We start from the raw sequence: 15265 nt of genomic DNA on the forward strand, positions 1-15265 counted from the left end.
CTTACCAAAAAATGTATAAACAGGACATCTTAGCCACTTAATATTGTGTGCTTGACCTCACATAGATTTCTAAGTCACCCAGGATGTAGTCATATTAAGTAACAAAAAATATCATAACAGAGATAGTAAAAAGTAAGGCAGGCTTAACAGTTAATGACTGAATTAACACTTCCCCCCCTTTGCTGTTTGTAAGAGACTTATTTGCTCAAACCAAAGTAGGTATTTCCAAAGGCAACGTATGGCTATGTACATTTGTGAATATATACCAAAAGTACAACTTTTTAATTTGTATCAGTTATCAGAACATTGACTTCATTGTCGTAATGAAGTAGTTTACCTCAGAACATATATGAGACAAGTATGATAAAAAGTTGTATTTCATCATCACAGATGGTATAAATGCATTAACAATTTCACATGTCCTTTTAAATTCAGAGACACTTAAATAAAAGAACGCACTGCCTCTGTACAACAATAGTAGCTTTTACTTGGGAGCTATGTTCACATGTCTGCTTTTTTCTGTTTCCCCAATTATCTTTCAATGACTGTGATATTTTAAAAAAATTTTTTAATGCTTTTTATTTATTTTTGAGAGACAGAGAGAGACAGCTGGAGCAGGGGAGGGTCAGAGAGAGAGGGAGACACAGAATCCGAAACAGGCTCCAGGCTCTGAGCTAGCTGTCAGCACAGAGCCCGACGCGGGGCTCGAACCCACGAACCATGAGATCTGACCTGAGCCGAAGCTGGACGCTTAACCAACTGAGCCACCCAGGTGCCCCGACTGTGATATTTTAAAACCTCAAACTTCATCAACTAATTGAAGACGTAGCAACAGGTAAGAGAATTATAAATCTACAACCAGGAAAGGAAAGAAGCAAGGAGAAAAATCAGCTAATTGCATCTGTCAAGTAAAAATCACCAAAGAACGGATTCTCTGTTTCATCAGGAAGCCAGAAGAGGAGAGAAAATACAATATGAGTCTGATTCAAGTGAATGTAACTTTCCGTTATGCCACACTGGCCAACAGTGAAACCCCCGGCAGGCTCTGAGCCCGTCAACATGTCTGATGCATGCACCCGACACATCCCACAGAGGGTCAGCTCCCAGAGGTGGTGACACACTGCCTCCACACACCCAAAGTAATCTCTCCGAAAGTGAACACTACACATTTTAAAACCTTTCAAGCTAATGTCTTTGCAACAGTGCTATCGTTGGCCTTTCCTGAGTCATTCACCTCTACTCAAATCTCAAGAGAGACATGGGCCACCTGTATACTTGGTAGTGGTGCTGGGACCAAAATCCTGAGTCCTGCCACCTCATTCAGGGCTGATTCTGCTGGACCACACCAAGCACGGACATTGCAGGGCCAGCTGAAGGGGCCCAAAGAACCACAGATGATATAATTTTCCTAACCCTAATGACTGAATAGAGGGACTTCCATAAACAAAATAGTTCGACAGAGATGCTAGAGTGGCTTGGTCATTTAAGCGTCTGAGTCTTGATTTGGGCTCAGGTCATGATCTTGCAGTTTATGGGTTTGAGCCCTACGTCCGGCTCCAGGCTGACAGCTCAGAGCCTGAAGCCTGCTTCAGATTCTGTGTCTCCCTCTCTCTCTGCCCCATCCCCACTCACACGGTCTCTTTCTCCCTAAAAAATAAACATTAAATAAAAATTCTCTGGATTTATCAATTTTATAAGACAAACTTTTCTATAGTATGTTCATTTTTCAAGCTGCTAATATAGTACAGTCTTTGAAAACAATTTTTTCAAAAACTACTTGATACGGAGAAATCTTGACTATACAACATGCTTAAAAAAAGACGTCCTTTTAAGGAGAATGGCCCATTTTCTGTAAAATCAAAATAACACACTTCATATACATACATAGAAAAAAGGCAAATCCTCCTACGAGTCGCTGAAACTTGCAAGCTGCCATTTCTCTCTTCCCACTTGTTCTCAAATGCCCCTCAATCCACCTTCAACCATCACTTCCCACACAACATTCTTGAACACTGCCCTTGCCAAGGCCCCCATGACCTCCGCATTGTTAACTTCAACGGTCCACGGTCACTCTGCAAATCATGTATGTCAGTTGAACACATCTGCCTCCTTGGACCCTTTCTGTACTTGGCTCTCTGACCCCCACCCCAAACTAATTTCCTGCTTATCTCCTCTGTTCTTCCCAGCCTCCTTAGCTGGATCTGCCTCATCTCCAACCTGTTATTGTGGAGTGTTCCAGGGCTCAGGCCTAGCACCTCTACCCCTGACCAGCTTCCTGGCTCCCACTCTTGCCTCCTTATGTTGTTTAAAATACTGCAGCCACAGTGCGCTTGTTACTACACATGGTACAAGTTCTTCGCTCAAGACTCTGCAACACCTCCCCTCCCCATTTCATGCAGGGAAAACCTAAGTCCTTGCAACAGCCTACCCAAACCAACTCCAGCCCTACTACTCAGCAGCTTGCTTACTTTTCTCATTAAAGACTCCTTGCCATTTGTCAAACCAGTGGGGCATACTTTGATCTCAGGGGTTTTGCATTTGCTGTCTCCTCTGACAGGAAGGTCCTTCTTGGAGATACTCATGTGACTTGCTTCCTTTCTCCATTAGGTGTCTGCTCTAAAGTTCATCTTCTCATTCTGCTAATCTTTCTTGCCATCCACTTGCCTGTGATCCAAAGTAAAACTCCAAGTACCCCATAATCCACCTCCAGGATCACTGATAACCCATTCCTGTTTTATCACCAAAATATTTATCATCATTACCATTCTCATATTACACAGTTTACTGACCTGTTTTTGTCTATCAACCATCTGCTTATTAAATGTAAGCTTGATGCGGGTAGGATTTTTTTAGAATCATTTTCCCTCCGCTAATTTATCTAAATTTTTTCCCTAAATGTTTATTTATTTATTTTGAGGAGTGGGAGGGGCAGAAAGAGGGAACAGAGAGAAGCCCAAGTAGGCTCCACACTGTCAGCACAAAGCCCAACCCAAGGCTCAATTTCACAAACCGTAAGATCATGACCTGAGCTGAAATCAAGAGTTGGACTCTGAACTGACTAAGCCACCCAGGTGCCCCTAAAATATCTAAATTTTCCAACTCAACTCTTATAATGATCAATAGATGATATTAAAAGACATGTGATTATACTTCATAACTGTATATGATTCTCTTATTCAAGGTGGAATGGAAGAACACACCCTTAATTGCTAAAGTATCCGTTAATATTGAAATGCTCAAGGAATTTGTCAGTCAAAAATAAAACAAGCATGCATCGTGGCCATTACCCTTGAAATAGAATCTTTTGTCATTAGAAATTCTAAAAAAGAAAATTGTTAAGTATTTTATATCTCATTTGACATTGACAAAAACTCATTAAGAACAACTAATTATCTCCATACTAGAGATGAGGAAACAGAGTCCAAAAGAGATTAAAAAATTTACTCTAAGATAATAGCTAGGGACTGGCAGAATCGGGAAATCCAAGTCTGTGGCACCAAAGCCTTTGCCCTTAAACATGAAACTGAACGAGAAGCTCTAGCAGAAAGGAAGGCATGGAGTAATTAGAAAATTCAGTGGTCACTTTAGTTGATCACTCAGCATCTATCTCATACCAGAAAATTAGTCCAAGACAATCATGCTAATCCAATTCCCTTTGCAATTACTGGCTTAGGAATGGGCTGATTTACTTTTGGTCAAAAGGAGCTGAAAAGTAGCTGCTTGGGGATCATCTGGGAAAGGTTTGCTCAGACACAGTCCTCTGAATCTTATCTGGCTTTGACTCCTGCAACCCCTACAGCCATCCCGCGATCACAGCCTTATGAAAACGCCACACAGAGAAGAAAGTGAGGCTAAGAGAACTGCAGAGAAGTGGCATCGGCAGGTGACTGTATTGAACTTTGTCTTTTCTCTCCTCTGAGGTTCCTGTTCACTGTGAGAACGGCTACCCGTCGGAATCAGGGATTCTGTTGACCTATATCCAAAAGGATCCCAAGTGATTTAGAAGGTTACATGATTGCCCTTCTTGAAATCAATTTAAAAGGTATTATAGGGGTGCCTGGGCGGCTCAGTCAGTTGAGCATCCGACTTCAGCTCGGGCCATGATCTCACAGCATAGGTTCGAGCCCCACATCGGGCTCTCTGCTGACAGCTCAGGAGCCTGGAGCCTGCTTCCGATTCTGTGTCTCCCTCTCTCTCTGACCCTCCCCTGCTTGCACTATCTATGTCTCTCAAAAATAAATAAAAAACATTTTTTAAAAATTTAAAAAGGTATTATAATGGATTTTTTTTTTACATTTAGGAAGAATTATTACAAAGGAAACACAAATACTTGAGTGGTCAAACTCATGGTGACAGACAGAATGGTGGCTGCCAAGGGCTTAGGGCAGGGGGTGGCAGGTAGGGGCAGGGGAAGAAACGGGATATTATTCATGAAGGGTGGAATTTCAGTTCTACAAGATGAACACCTTCTACAGATCTGTTGCACAACACTTCATGTAGTTAACACTAATGTACTATATACTTAAAAATGGTTGACAGTAAATTCTGATATGGGTTTTGTTACAATTAAAAAATAACAAATATCATTAGCTTCTCTTTATGAAATGAATAATCATTTTGAAAATGAGAAAAAGATCCCATCCATAATACAGTATATAACAAAGGAATAATACAAAAACATAAACAATCTAAGAATAGCAAGAAATCTACCTTTACAATAAAAAGAATTTAAAGCTTTAATGGGGGAATCAAAAAGACTTTGATAAATACGTAGTCATATTTTCTGAAAAACCTCAACATTTGATGTCTATTCTACCCAAATTTATGTAACTTTAAGGCAATTCCAATACCAAAGTCCTTCAAAGCTCAGCTAGAAGAATGATCAGTAAATTTTGAAAAGAAAATAATAAATTATTAATATAAGGATAGAATGACAAATGCAAAGAAAAGAGAAAAATTTGGAAGTAGATCCTAACATTATTAAGAATTTGGCATAGGATGGGGCACCTGGGTGGCTCAGTCGGTTAAGAGTCCAACTCTTGATTCTGGCTCAGGTCATGATCTCATGGTTCTCATTGGTGAGATCAAGCCTTGTATTGGGCTCTGTGCTGACAGTGTGGAGCCTGCTTGGGATTTTCTCTCTCTGCTTCTCCCCAACCTTCAATATAAATAAGCTTTAAAAAATAAAAGAATTCGGGGTACCCGGGTGGCTCAGTTGAATGAGCGTCCAACTTCAGCTCAGGTCATGATCTCAAGGCTCATGAGTTTAAGCCCCATGTCAGGCTCTGTGCTGAGGAGCCTACTTTGGATTCTGTGTTTCCCTTTCTCTATGCCCCTCCCTTGCTCGTGCTCTCTCTCAAAATAAATAAACATTAAAAAAAAAATGTTTTAAGTAAATAAAAGAATTTGGCATAGGATGAATGTGACATTTAATAATCAACAAGGAAAAGAACAAATGAATAAATGGACCCAATTCTAAGAAAACAAATGAACAAAGGAAAAAAGAGACAAACCAAAGAACAGACTCTTAATTATAGAGAACTGATGGTTACCAGAGAGGGTGGAGGGGGCGAGGGATGGGTGAACCAGGGATGGAGATTAAGAGTGCACTTGTCATGATGAATGCTAAGTAATGTATAGAAGTCTGGATCACTATATCATACATCTGAAACTAATATAACAATGTATGTTAACTATACTGGAATTAACATTTTAAAAAAATGGAACTGTTTCTACTGGTTAACTCTATGAAGAAGTAAAATTAGATCTCAACCTTCTATCACCTTGCAAAATAAGCTGGAAATATGAAACACCATTGCAACAAAGAAAAACTATAAAAGAATGGAAATAGAATATAAGTAAATACTGGATATAATCTTAGGGGTTTTTAAGAAAAAAAGAAAAGTAGGGGCACCTGCCTGGTTCAGTCAGTGGAGCATACTGCTCTTGATCCAGGGTTGTGTTTTTGAGCCACACACTGGGTGTGGAGGTTACTTAAAAATAAAACCTTTAGAAAAACGAAAAGAATTGAAAAATTTTGATTTGACTAAATAACATTGAAAACACACCCTACTGTTGTCCTATTTGCTGGCCTATAAGACATCTCATTTATTTCACTAAAGATAATTAGACCCCCAATTCCTACTTTCTCATCATATTTATAGCTACCTGATAAACCACCCCTCAAAAAAGCCATTTCTTGTTCTTGATGGTTTTTTTTTTTTAACTATTTTTCCCTTTTTTTTTTCTATTTTTTTAATGTTTTATTTATTTTTGATACAGAGGGAGACAGAGCATGAGAGGGGGAGGGTCAGAGAGAGAAGGAGACACAGAATGGGAAGCAGGCTCCAGGCTCTGAGCTAGCTGTCAGCACAGAGCCCGACGCAGGGCTTGAACCAACGAACGTGAGATCTGACTTGAGCTGAAGCCAGAGGCTTAACCAACTGAGCCACCCAGGCGCCCCGTTCTTGATGGTTTTTATCTATAAAGCATTTACCTGGCTTTGTACTACAATATAAAATTCATTTCTTAATTTTAAGTTTGTTTATTTATTTTGAGAGAGAGGGAGGGAGGGAGGGAGAGAATCCCAAGCAGGCTCCATGCTATCAGCAAGGAGCCCAATGGTGGGCTTGATCCCACAAACTATGAGATCATGACCTGAGCCAAAACCAAGAGTCAAACAACTTAAACAACTGAGCCACCTAGGCACCCCTTATTTCCTCATAACAAATTAGGTAAAAGAATTTGGGTATTGAAATATAATTATACAGGATCAATTATTCTAACAAAAACTTATGAAAAACATCATTCCCATTTTACTGGTAAACTTAAGTTTAAAGTAATATACCTAAGGTCACATAACAATAAGTGGTATAGTTATGACTAAAAACCAGATTTCCAATTTTAAGTTCTAGTTTTTTCCACTAAACCACAGAATGTATTTATGTAACATATAAATGTCTACGTAGATGTGTGTGGGCATCCTCACACATACATGCAAGTCACACAAATGAAAGAGAAGGAAGGGAAGAGGGGGTAAGGGGAGGAGGGGCAGGAGGAAAAGAGAAGGAAGAGAGGAGGGAGGAAGGAAGTAGGGAAGGGAGAGAGGGGCAGGGAGAGGGAGCGCACGAGTAAGCACACACTCACTGTTATTGGCGGAATGTTTGCGTCCCCACTCCAAAAACTCCACTGTCGCAATCTAATGCCCTATATAATGGCATTTGGAAGAGGGGACTTCGGAAGGTAATTAGCTTGTGAGGGTAGAGCACTCATGAATGGGATTATGTCCTTAGAGCAGGAGGCCAGAGAGCTAGCTCACCCCCTTTCCACCATATGAGGAGGGAAGAAATAGGCTTTCAGCAACTTAGAAGAGAGCCCTTACCGGAAGCCAGCCAGGGTGGCCCCCTGATCTCAGACTTCCAACTCCAGAGCAGTGAGCAGTGTTTGTTATTTAAGCCACCCAATCTATGGTAAGTTGTGAGAGTGGCCCAAATTGAGACAGCATATGCATTTCTGTCTTGCTATCCTTGGACATACAAAGAGATACTACTTTGAGAAGTAGGTTGGAATATTTTATAAATAAAAGGCTACCAAATCACAATGAACAAACTCTTTTATAACGTACACATAAGGGAATTCCAAATGAATTCAAGAGTTAGATGTTGCTGACTTCACCAAAAGTTCATGTGTTTAGGAATCTGAACACATTCTCTGGGAAATGGAAAAGTACAAAGAAAGAAAGAAAAGGAAGCAAACAGACAAAAACAAGCCACAAAAATATGATGAAATTACCATGTATCTGAAGTTAAAAAAAAATTTTTTTTATAAAACCCATGATCAACATTTACTTTGAAACACCTTAACACACCTCAGTGGGGCAAAGCTGTGAAGACTGACATGCAGAAAGGAGTCAAAAGCTTATCTGAGTCACAGCCCCGCCAAATGTTTATAACACACAAGGTAAGTGAATGCAGTACAGCGCTCTGCTCGGGAAGGGGGATCTGGTCACCAGCTTCTACCACCACCAGGGAAGTCGGCACAGCCCTCCCAAGAACTAATCATCATTACGTGATAAATTAGCATAACAGAAAGATAATAATCATGGAATTAGGAAATGTAAGTGATAAAGCTTAAGAAAGCCTAGATGACTATTTATTTAGCTACCAGACCTAACCAAAGAAAGTAGGTGCAGAAATAACAGTAGGAAGGACAAAAGTACAGAAGTTTAGAGACAGCACAGTGGCATTCTCACTAGCGCCTGAGAAGCTTGAACAGGTAGAGGTGGACTTGAATGAGGGTAAAGAAAGGGCCTCCCTCAGAAAGGTGATTCCTGACCTGCGAAGAAGCATTTAGATCCAAGGAAAACAGGCATATCTTGAGCAAAACTAAATGAAAGATTACTGTAAGGAACTGAATCGTTTCCTTTACTGTTTTTCTCCTCCAATCAGTATCTGTTAGTGCAACACATTATTAAACCAAACCACAATGCCAACAAAATCACTTTCATTTCAAATAACGTGATTATTTAACACAACTTTCAAGCATTCATTTCTGTCAACAGAATAACAGACACAACAATTAAGAATAATTATCATGTACTTCTGTAGACATTTAATTGTGTTTGCCAAATTTATGTATGGTCATTCTGAGAAAAATTGCTATTGTTTCTGACAGCACTTTTTTTCCCCCCTAAACTGCATTGCTATCGTCTTACAATCCAAATACTATGGGTACATATCATCAGTGTCTTTTTCCAAGTCATAAATGATGAAAGAATAAAATCCATAGAGATATTGGGAAAATAAGATCAGCAGCCAAAATAAGCCACACAAAGGAAGGGCTGAGGGCTACTGGATCTGGAAGCATAAACAGTCCATGAGCACACCCGTGACGGAGCGATGTGCAGCCACACCTGCGGGGTGACTCTTAGACGCCATTCCCAAGCCAATAATGAAAACAGGCCTCCCGAGCCAGAATGTAGAGATTCAATCACCTGACATCAGCTCTGATGTCAGGGACCTTTTCGGCAAACAAGCAAAAATAACTTAGATTTACTTCGCCTGAGTAAGATTATACTCTGCCAAAAGAAAGTCAATATATTTTGCTAGGCGTTACAGGTCTCTGTTGTCATGGGTAATCTGTTTCACAATAAACTGGCTTACTAAATGAGTAAGTTCCATAGAAACTAAACTCACCCAAAATAAATCACTGTTATATAGGGAACATGTGCACAGTTATTTACATAACTTTTAGCCACCTATTTTATTAATATAAATTTTCCAACTTTAAAAGACTAAAGTTCAATAGTAACATATATAGAGGAGGAGGATTCTGGGAGGATGGCAGACTAGGAAACACCGGGAATCTCTCTCCCCTCCTAGATGACAATTACACTGGCAGAATCACTCTGATATAACTGGTTTAGAACTCCAGTCCAGTCAAAGGCTTGCAAACTTCCGAGTTTGGTAAATTGCAGTCAACCTTGGTCAATTTCAGCTCTTACCAGGGTAGCAGCTTCTCACTCCCCACCCATCTCCAGCACCTGGCGGGCAGCTTGGCATGTGTTACTGGAGCAGCTTCCACACAGCTTGTGGAAACCAGGGTGGGCAAAAAAAAAGACACTGTCCTCCAAATACTAGTGATCTGTGCTATGATGACTGACTACTGCTTCTGATCACAGAGGGGCAAACAAAAAAGGTGGACAGCCATTGTTACTGCACCTCCTCCCAGGGTTGCAAGCCCCTCCCTCTGGCTGAAGGGACTTCCAGGGGATTTAAAGGGTCAGTACCCCCATTTTCCTCCCTCATTTTCTGCTTTTTCCCCTTTCAGGAGCCAGACATTAAACACTAAGACATTAAAAAACAACTGCATTTATGAGGAAAACTGGAAAGTGACCACACATACCCAGGGAAATGCTCAGTAAAGACCTGAGAAGACTGTACATTTACACCTCAAGCTGATCAGCTGATTGCTGGCACAGAGATGCCTATAACAAATAAATACAGATGACAACAATAAGAAAAGAGTAAACCCCTGGGGAAAGAGGAGAATCTGATTTCCAGAGATACCACATTATCAGATTCAAATGTCCAATGTTCAACAACAGCAAAAAATCATAAGTCATATACAGAAACAGAGAAGTATAATCTTCTCAAAGAAAAAAAGTTGCAGAATATGACCATGAAAAAGACCTAATGGCAGATATAGTAGATCAAGACTTTAAAACAACTGTCTTAAAGATGCTCAAAAAAACCAAAGAAAGATGTGGACAAAGTCAAGAAAACAATGTGTAAATAAAAATATTAATTAAAAGATTAGAAACTTAAAAGGAAATGAAAAAGAAATTCTAAAGCTAAAATGTACAATAACTGAAATGAAAAACTCACTAGAAAGATTAAAAGGCAGAAGAATCAGCCAACTTGAAGATAAGACAAGAGAAATTCTCAAGTAGGTGAACAGAGCCTAAGGGTCCTGTGGGACACCATCAAGCAGACCAATGTATTCATCATGGGAGTCCCAAAAGGAGAGAGAGAGAACAGGGTAGAGACAAAATGTGAGTAATGGCTGAAAAATCCCCCAATTAGATGACAGGCATAAATATTAATATTCGAGAAGCTCAATGGACTCCAAGTAAGATGAACTCACAGACTCACACGAAAACACATTATAGTCAACCTTTTCAAAAGTCAAAGAGAAAGTCATGAAAGTAGCAAGAGAGAAGCAAATCATTACCTCCAAAGGACACTCAATAAGACTGTCAGATTTTCATCAGAAACTGCAGAAGCCAGAGGCAGTAAGATGATATATTCAAAGTGCTAAAGAAAACAAAACAAAACAAAACAAAACAAAACAAAAAAACCCAAAAAACAAAAAACACCAAGCAAATCCCAAACTGTCAACTAAGAATCCTAAATCCAGCAAAACTGGATTAAGACATTAAAACTGGAAATTAAGTCATTCCCAGATAAATAAAAGCTGAGGCAGTTTAGGAGTTTGTGACCACCAGAACTCCCCTGCAACTAATGCTAAAGGGAGTCTTGCAAGTTGAAATGAAAGGACTCCAGAGGAAGCCACACGAATAAATATCTCAGTAAAGTTAAATACATGGACAATAATAAAAGCTAATATTGTAACAACTTTGGTTTGAAACTCCACATTTTGTTTTCTACATAATTTAAGAAATTAATACATTTAAAAGAATTATTAGTTTATGGTTTGGGGCACAGAATGTATGAAGACGTAATTCTGTGACATCAGCACCTGCATCCAGGGAACCACTGATCTACTTCCTGTCATTATACTTTGGCCTTTACTAGAAGTTTCAAATAAAAGTCTAGATTATATAGTCTTTTCGAACTGGTTTCTCTCAGCATGACTTTCTTTTTAGTTTTTTGTACGGTCATGCATGTATCAGTACTTCTTTTTTACTGCTAAAGAGTATTCCATTGTATGAATATACCACAATTATTTATCCACTTACCACTTAATGTACATTATTCTAGGTGGTGTGTATTAGTGTAGCAATGTGATTTTGTCTTTCTCTAGTGATTAATGATACTGAACACCTTTTCATGAACTTATTGTCACTCATATAACTTCTTTAATAAAGATTTCTATTTCTTTATTGGGGTGTCAGGCTTATATTTGAGTTTTAAGAACTATTTATATATTGTGGACTCAAGTCCCTTATCTATATATATTTATGAACCTCTGGGTACATTTTACCATTTGCTATATATATTACTTTGTAATTTGCTCTTTTGAAGAGCAAAAGTTTCCATGTTTTAAATTCTGGAATAAAAATAAAAAATATGCTTCTAAAGACCAAAGAATAAAAGAAATGCAATAATATTACAATTTAAAAAATAAAAGTCAAACTATATTCCCAGTATGACTCTATGTAAGGCATATACAAGCTATACACGTACATATGTCTATAAATATACACACATATATACACTTAGCAGGAGACACATCCAAATGTGAAAAACTGCTTCCTGAACAGTTTGTGGGAGTACAAGTAACTTTTATTCTTTTCCTTTTCAAATCTTTTTTCAGATTCTTGCCAATGGTAAGTCAGTATTCTCTAAAAACGACTTGAATACATTTCTTCAAGATCAAACCACTTCATCATTAGTTACCCTCAGGCCTTCAGAAATGATCAAGGGCAGAATGATCTGAAGGTCGTCAGGATATGAATACTATATTTATCAAAAGAATAATACAAAATAATATAAGGTATGATTCTGGATTTAAAACAAAAGCTAGATACACACATCTCCCCAAAACATCCCTGTCATAAGAGAGCTTGATGGAAACAAACGACAATGATGGAAGGTTCTTTCTACTGCTCAATTCCATAGCACTAACCACAGTACAGCAGTGGCTACAGAGCACATGAAATGAGACTGATGACTACACAGATAGTGGCACTGAAACGTGCCTGAGAAACCGAACTTTTAATTTAATTGTAATTCAGGTAAGCACACATGACCAATGACAGCTACACTGGCCAGCACAATGTTAGGGGAGAAAACAACCATATTCATGGCTTTTTTGCCCACTTTCCTCCTCCTTCCATCATTCAATAGTTTACTGATATTCTATAATCTCTTGTCTCCCTAGACATCTATCAAATGATGACTTAAAAAAGATCATACATTATTCTACTTATGGGTATTTATCCAAGGAAACGAAAACACGAATTCAAAAAAATATATGAACCCTATGTTTATTGCAGATGACTTAAAATAGCCATTTCCTATATACACACACAGAAAATGAGAGAGAGACAGAAGGAAAGAGGGAGGGAGGAAGGGGGTAGGAGGCTAAAAAGAGGCGGGGAGAGAATGTTAGCCAGCCATAAAAAAAAAAAAAAAAAAAGCCTAAGATCTTGCCATGGGAAACAACACGGATGGACCTAGAGGGTATAATGTTAAGTGAAATAAGTCAGACAGAGAAAGACAAATGCCATATGATTTCACTTATATGTGGACTCTAAAAAATAAAACAAACAGAAAGCAGAAACGGACCCATGAATATAGACAACTGATGGTTGCCACCGGGGAGGCATCTGGGAGGGGATATGGGCAAAATGGGTGAAGGGGAGGAGAAGGTACAGGCTTCCAGTTATGGGACGAATGAGTCCACATGAAAGCTGCAGCATGTGGCATGCAGTCAGTGGCACTGTGACAGTGTTGTGTGATGACAATGACTGTGTTTACAGCGTGCACAGCTAAGGTATAGAGCTGCTCAATCACCATGCTGTGCACCTGAAACTAGTGTAACCCTGTGTATCAACTGTGCTTCAATTAAAAAAAAAAAAAAGTAGGAAACAAATATCATCAATTAAGCTTCCTATATCTTCTCTTGAGAATGAGAACAACTGAAGAATACTATCTACTCCAAGATTTTCTGAGTAAAACCATTTAGCCATTAAGGTATAGCCAAAACCCAAACTACATTTCCTCTTCCTAATTCTTCAGGGGGTAATCTGAGTTCCTGGTCTGTGTTCCTCAGAACTCTCAGTCACTTTTATCTTTGTTCTTCCTCTTGTGGAAAGGCAAACAGAGTGGAAAAGAAGTAGAAGTGACACGGTTTTTTCAACAACATCACTCTAGCAAGTAATAGGCTATATTTGCTAAAGCAGGATTATGCTAGCCAGGACACAGACCTCCATATTAAGTAATTCTGTCACTTAGAGACATCAATGTCATGATGACTTTGTTTTTGTCTGCCCTGGTATGAAAGATATTTTTTCTTTCACTTACATTAGTAGGAAGCTGAAAGGTATACTTAGGGCTCACAAATAACTAACTCGACCTGCTGTTAACTCCTTCTTGTATCTTATAAATGAATTTCTTATATATATATGTATGTTTTAGCTGCTCAGATTCAATCCTAATTTTTAGTACTGTAACACTTCAAAACTTTGTTCAAGATTAACACATGAAGTTATAAAACAAAAATAATAAATACAAATTACTTAAACAGATATTCCATAGGGCTTCAGAGTATCTTCTTACCTCTAATAATGTCCAAATTAGCAGGGTCAAGATCCTTTTATCTGAATTTTAAAAAATCACTTGAACGAAACAGAAGCAATACCATTTTTAAATAGTGTGATTTTATTACACTTCTCCAAACATTCACAAGATTCAGAACTATGATCAGTTGTATCGTTTATTTGCTACTTTCTGTAACTAGATTATCAGCATTATCTGGCTCATTTATGCTGTTTTAAGTAATCAACATACCTTGAACTTTCATGTTCTTGAAAATGTTGTGCTCTTAATTGGAATGCCACGAACAATGATGATGCTATTGCCAATAACTGATTTTTCTCATTCTCTGTTAACTTGTGTCCTGAGGGAAATCAATCACATACATCATGTTAACATTTAGTGCTTCTCTCTTATAGAATTATTAGTCATTCAAATAAGTATTTTATCAAACATCTATCATAGAGCTAGTATTATCCCCGGCACTAGGACAGGCACTGGGGAGAGAAGAGACCAAGATTATTCAAATAAGACCAAAAAACCCAAGTGAATCTATCAATTAGTTCTAGGAGTTTGGTAATAGACCCCTCAATGGCCTGAATCAACTGCACTCTTACAGGCTTTGAACAGTTCCTGATGGTCTCTAGTACTTAAGCAGCCATGAAAATGTCTCACATGATCCCATACTTACCCTATGTGAGATTACAAAAATTTGGTCTTAGTCTTCTCAAAACATCCCGTCTACAAGAGCACTTTCCAAAGTGTGTCCTGTGGGCTATCGGGAGTCCCCAAGAACCTTTGAGGGCTGCAAGGTCAAAACTGCTTTCATAGGGGCGCCTGTGTGGCTCAGTCAGATGAGCATCGGCTTCAGCTCAGGTCATGATCTCACGGTTCATGGCTTTGAGCCCCACGTCAGGCTCTGTGCTGACAGCTAGCTCAGAGCCTGGAGCCTGTCTTCAGATTCTGTGTCTCCCTCTCTCTCTGACCCTCCCCTGCTCATGCTGTCTCTCCCTCTCTCAAAAATAAATTAAAAAACCAATAAAATTTTTTTCTTAAAAACTGCTTTCATAATAATGCTACCATGTATTTGCTTTCCCACCCCCTCAATTTTTCAGGTGTGTACTGTGGAGGTTAACTGATCCAAGAGATATATGTGTGGTGACATCACTGCTGATGTCAACATACAATGGATTTATTATTGGTACCTTAAACACAAATTTAAAAAAATAAAATTAAAAAATGAAACAAATAAAAATATTTTTAAA

At 38.7% G+C, this 15265-nt stretch overlaps 1 protein-coding gene across 4 annotated transcripts in view; it reads right to left on the minus strand.

Moving 5' to 3' along the window:
- The window catches only part of PCCA (propionyl-CoA carboxylase subunit alpha), a 403439-nt gene that overhangs the window by 167287 nt on the left and 220887 nt on the right, over positions 1-15265 (minus strand). For all 4 annotated transcript variants that reach the window (XR_003907575.1, XM_029936479.1, XM_029936480.1 and 1 more), the window contains one exon: positions 14256-14364. Coding sequence is in view for 3 of the 4 variants with exons in the window: in XM_029936479.1 (XP_029792339.1) it covers positions 14256-14364 (109 nt within the window). In the remaining variant the exon portion in view is untranslated. The remainder of the gene's footprint in view (positions 1-14255; positions 14365-15265) is intronic.

Source organism: Suricata suricatta, chromosome 4 (genome assembly GCF_006229205.1).
Source record: "Suricata suricatta isolate VVHF042 chromosome 4, meerkat_22Aug2017_6uvM2_HiC, whole genome shotgun sequence".
NCBI lineage: Eukaryota > Metazoa > Chordata > Mammalia > Carnivora > Herpestidae > Suricata > Suricata suricatta.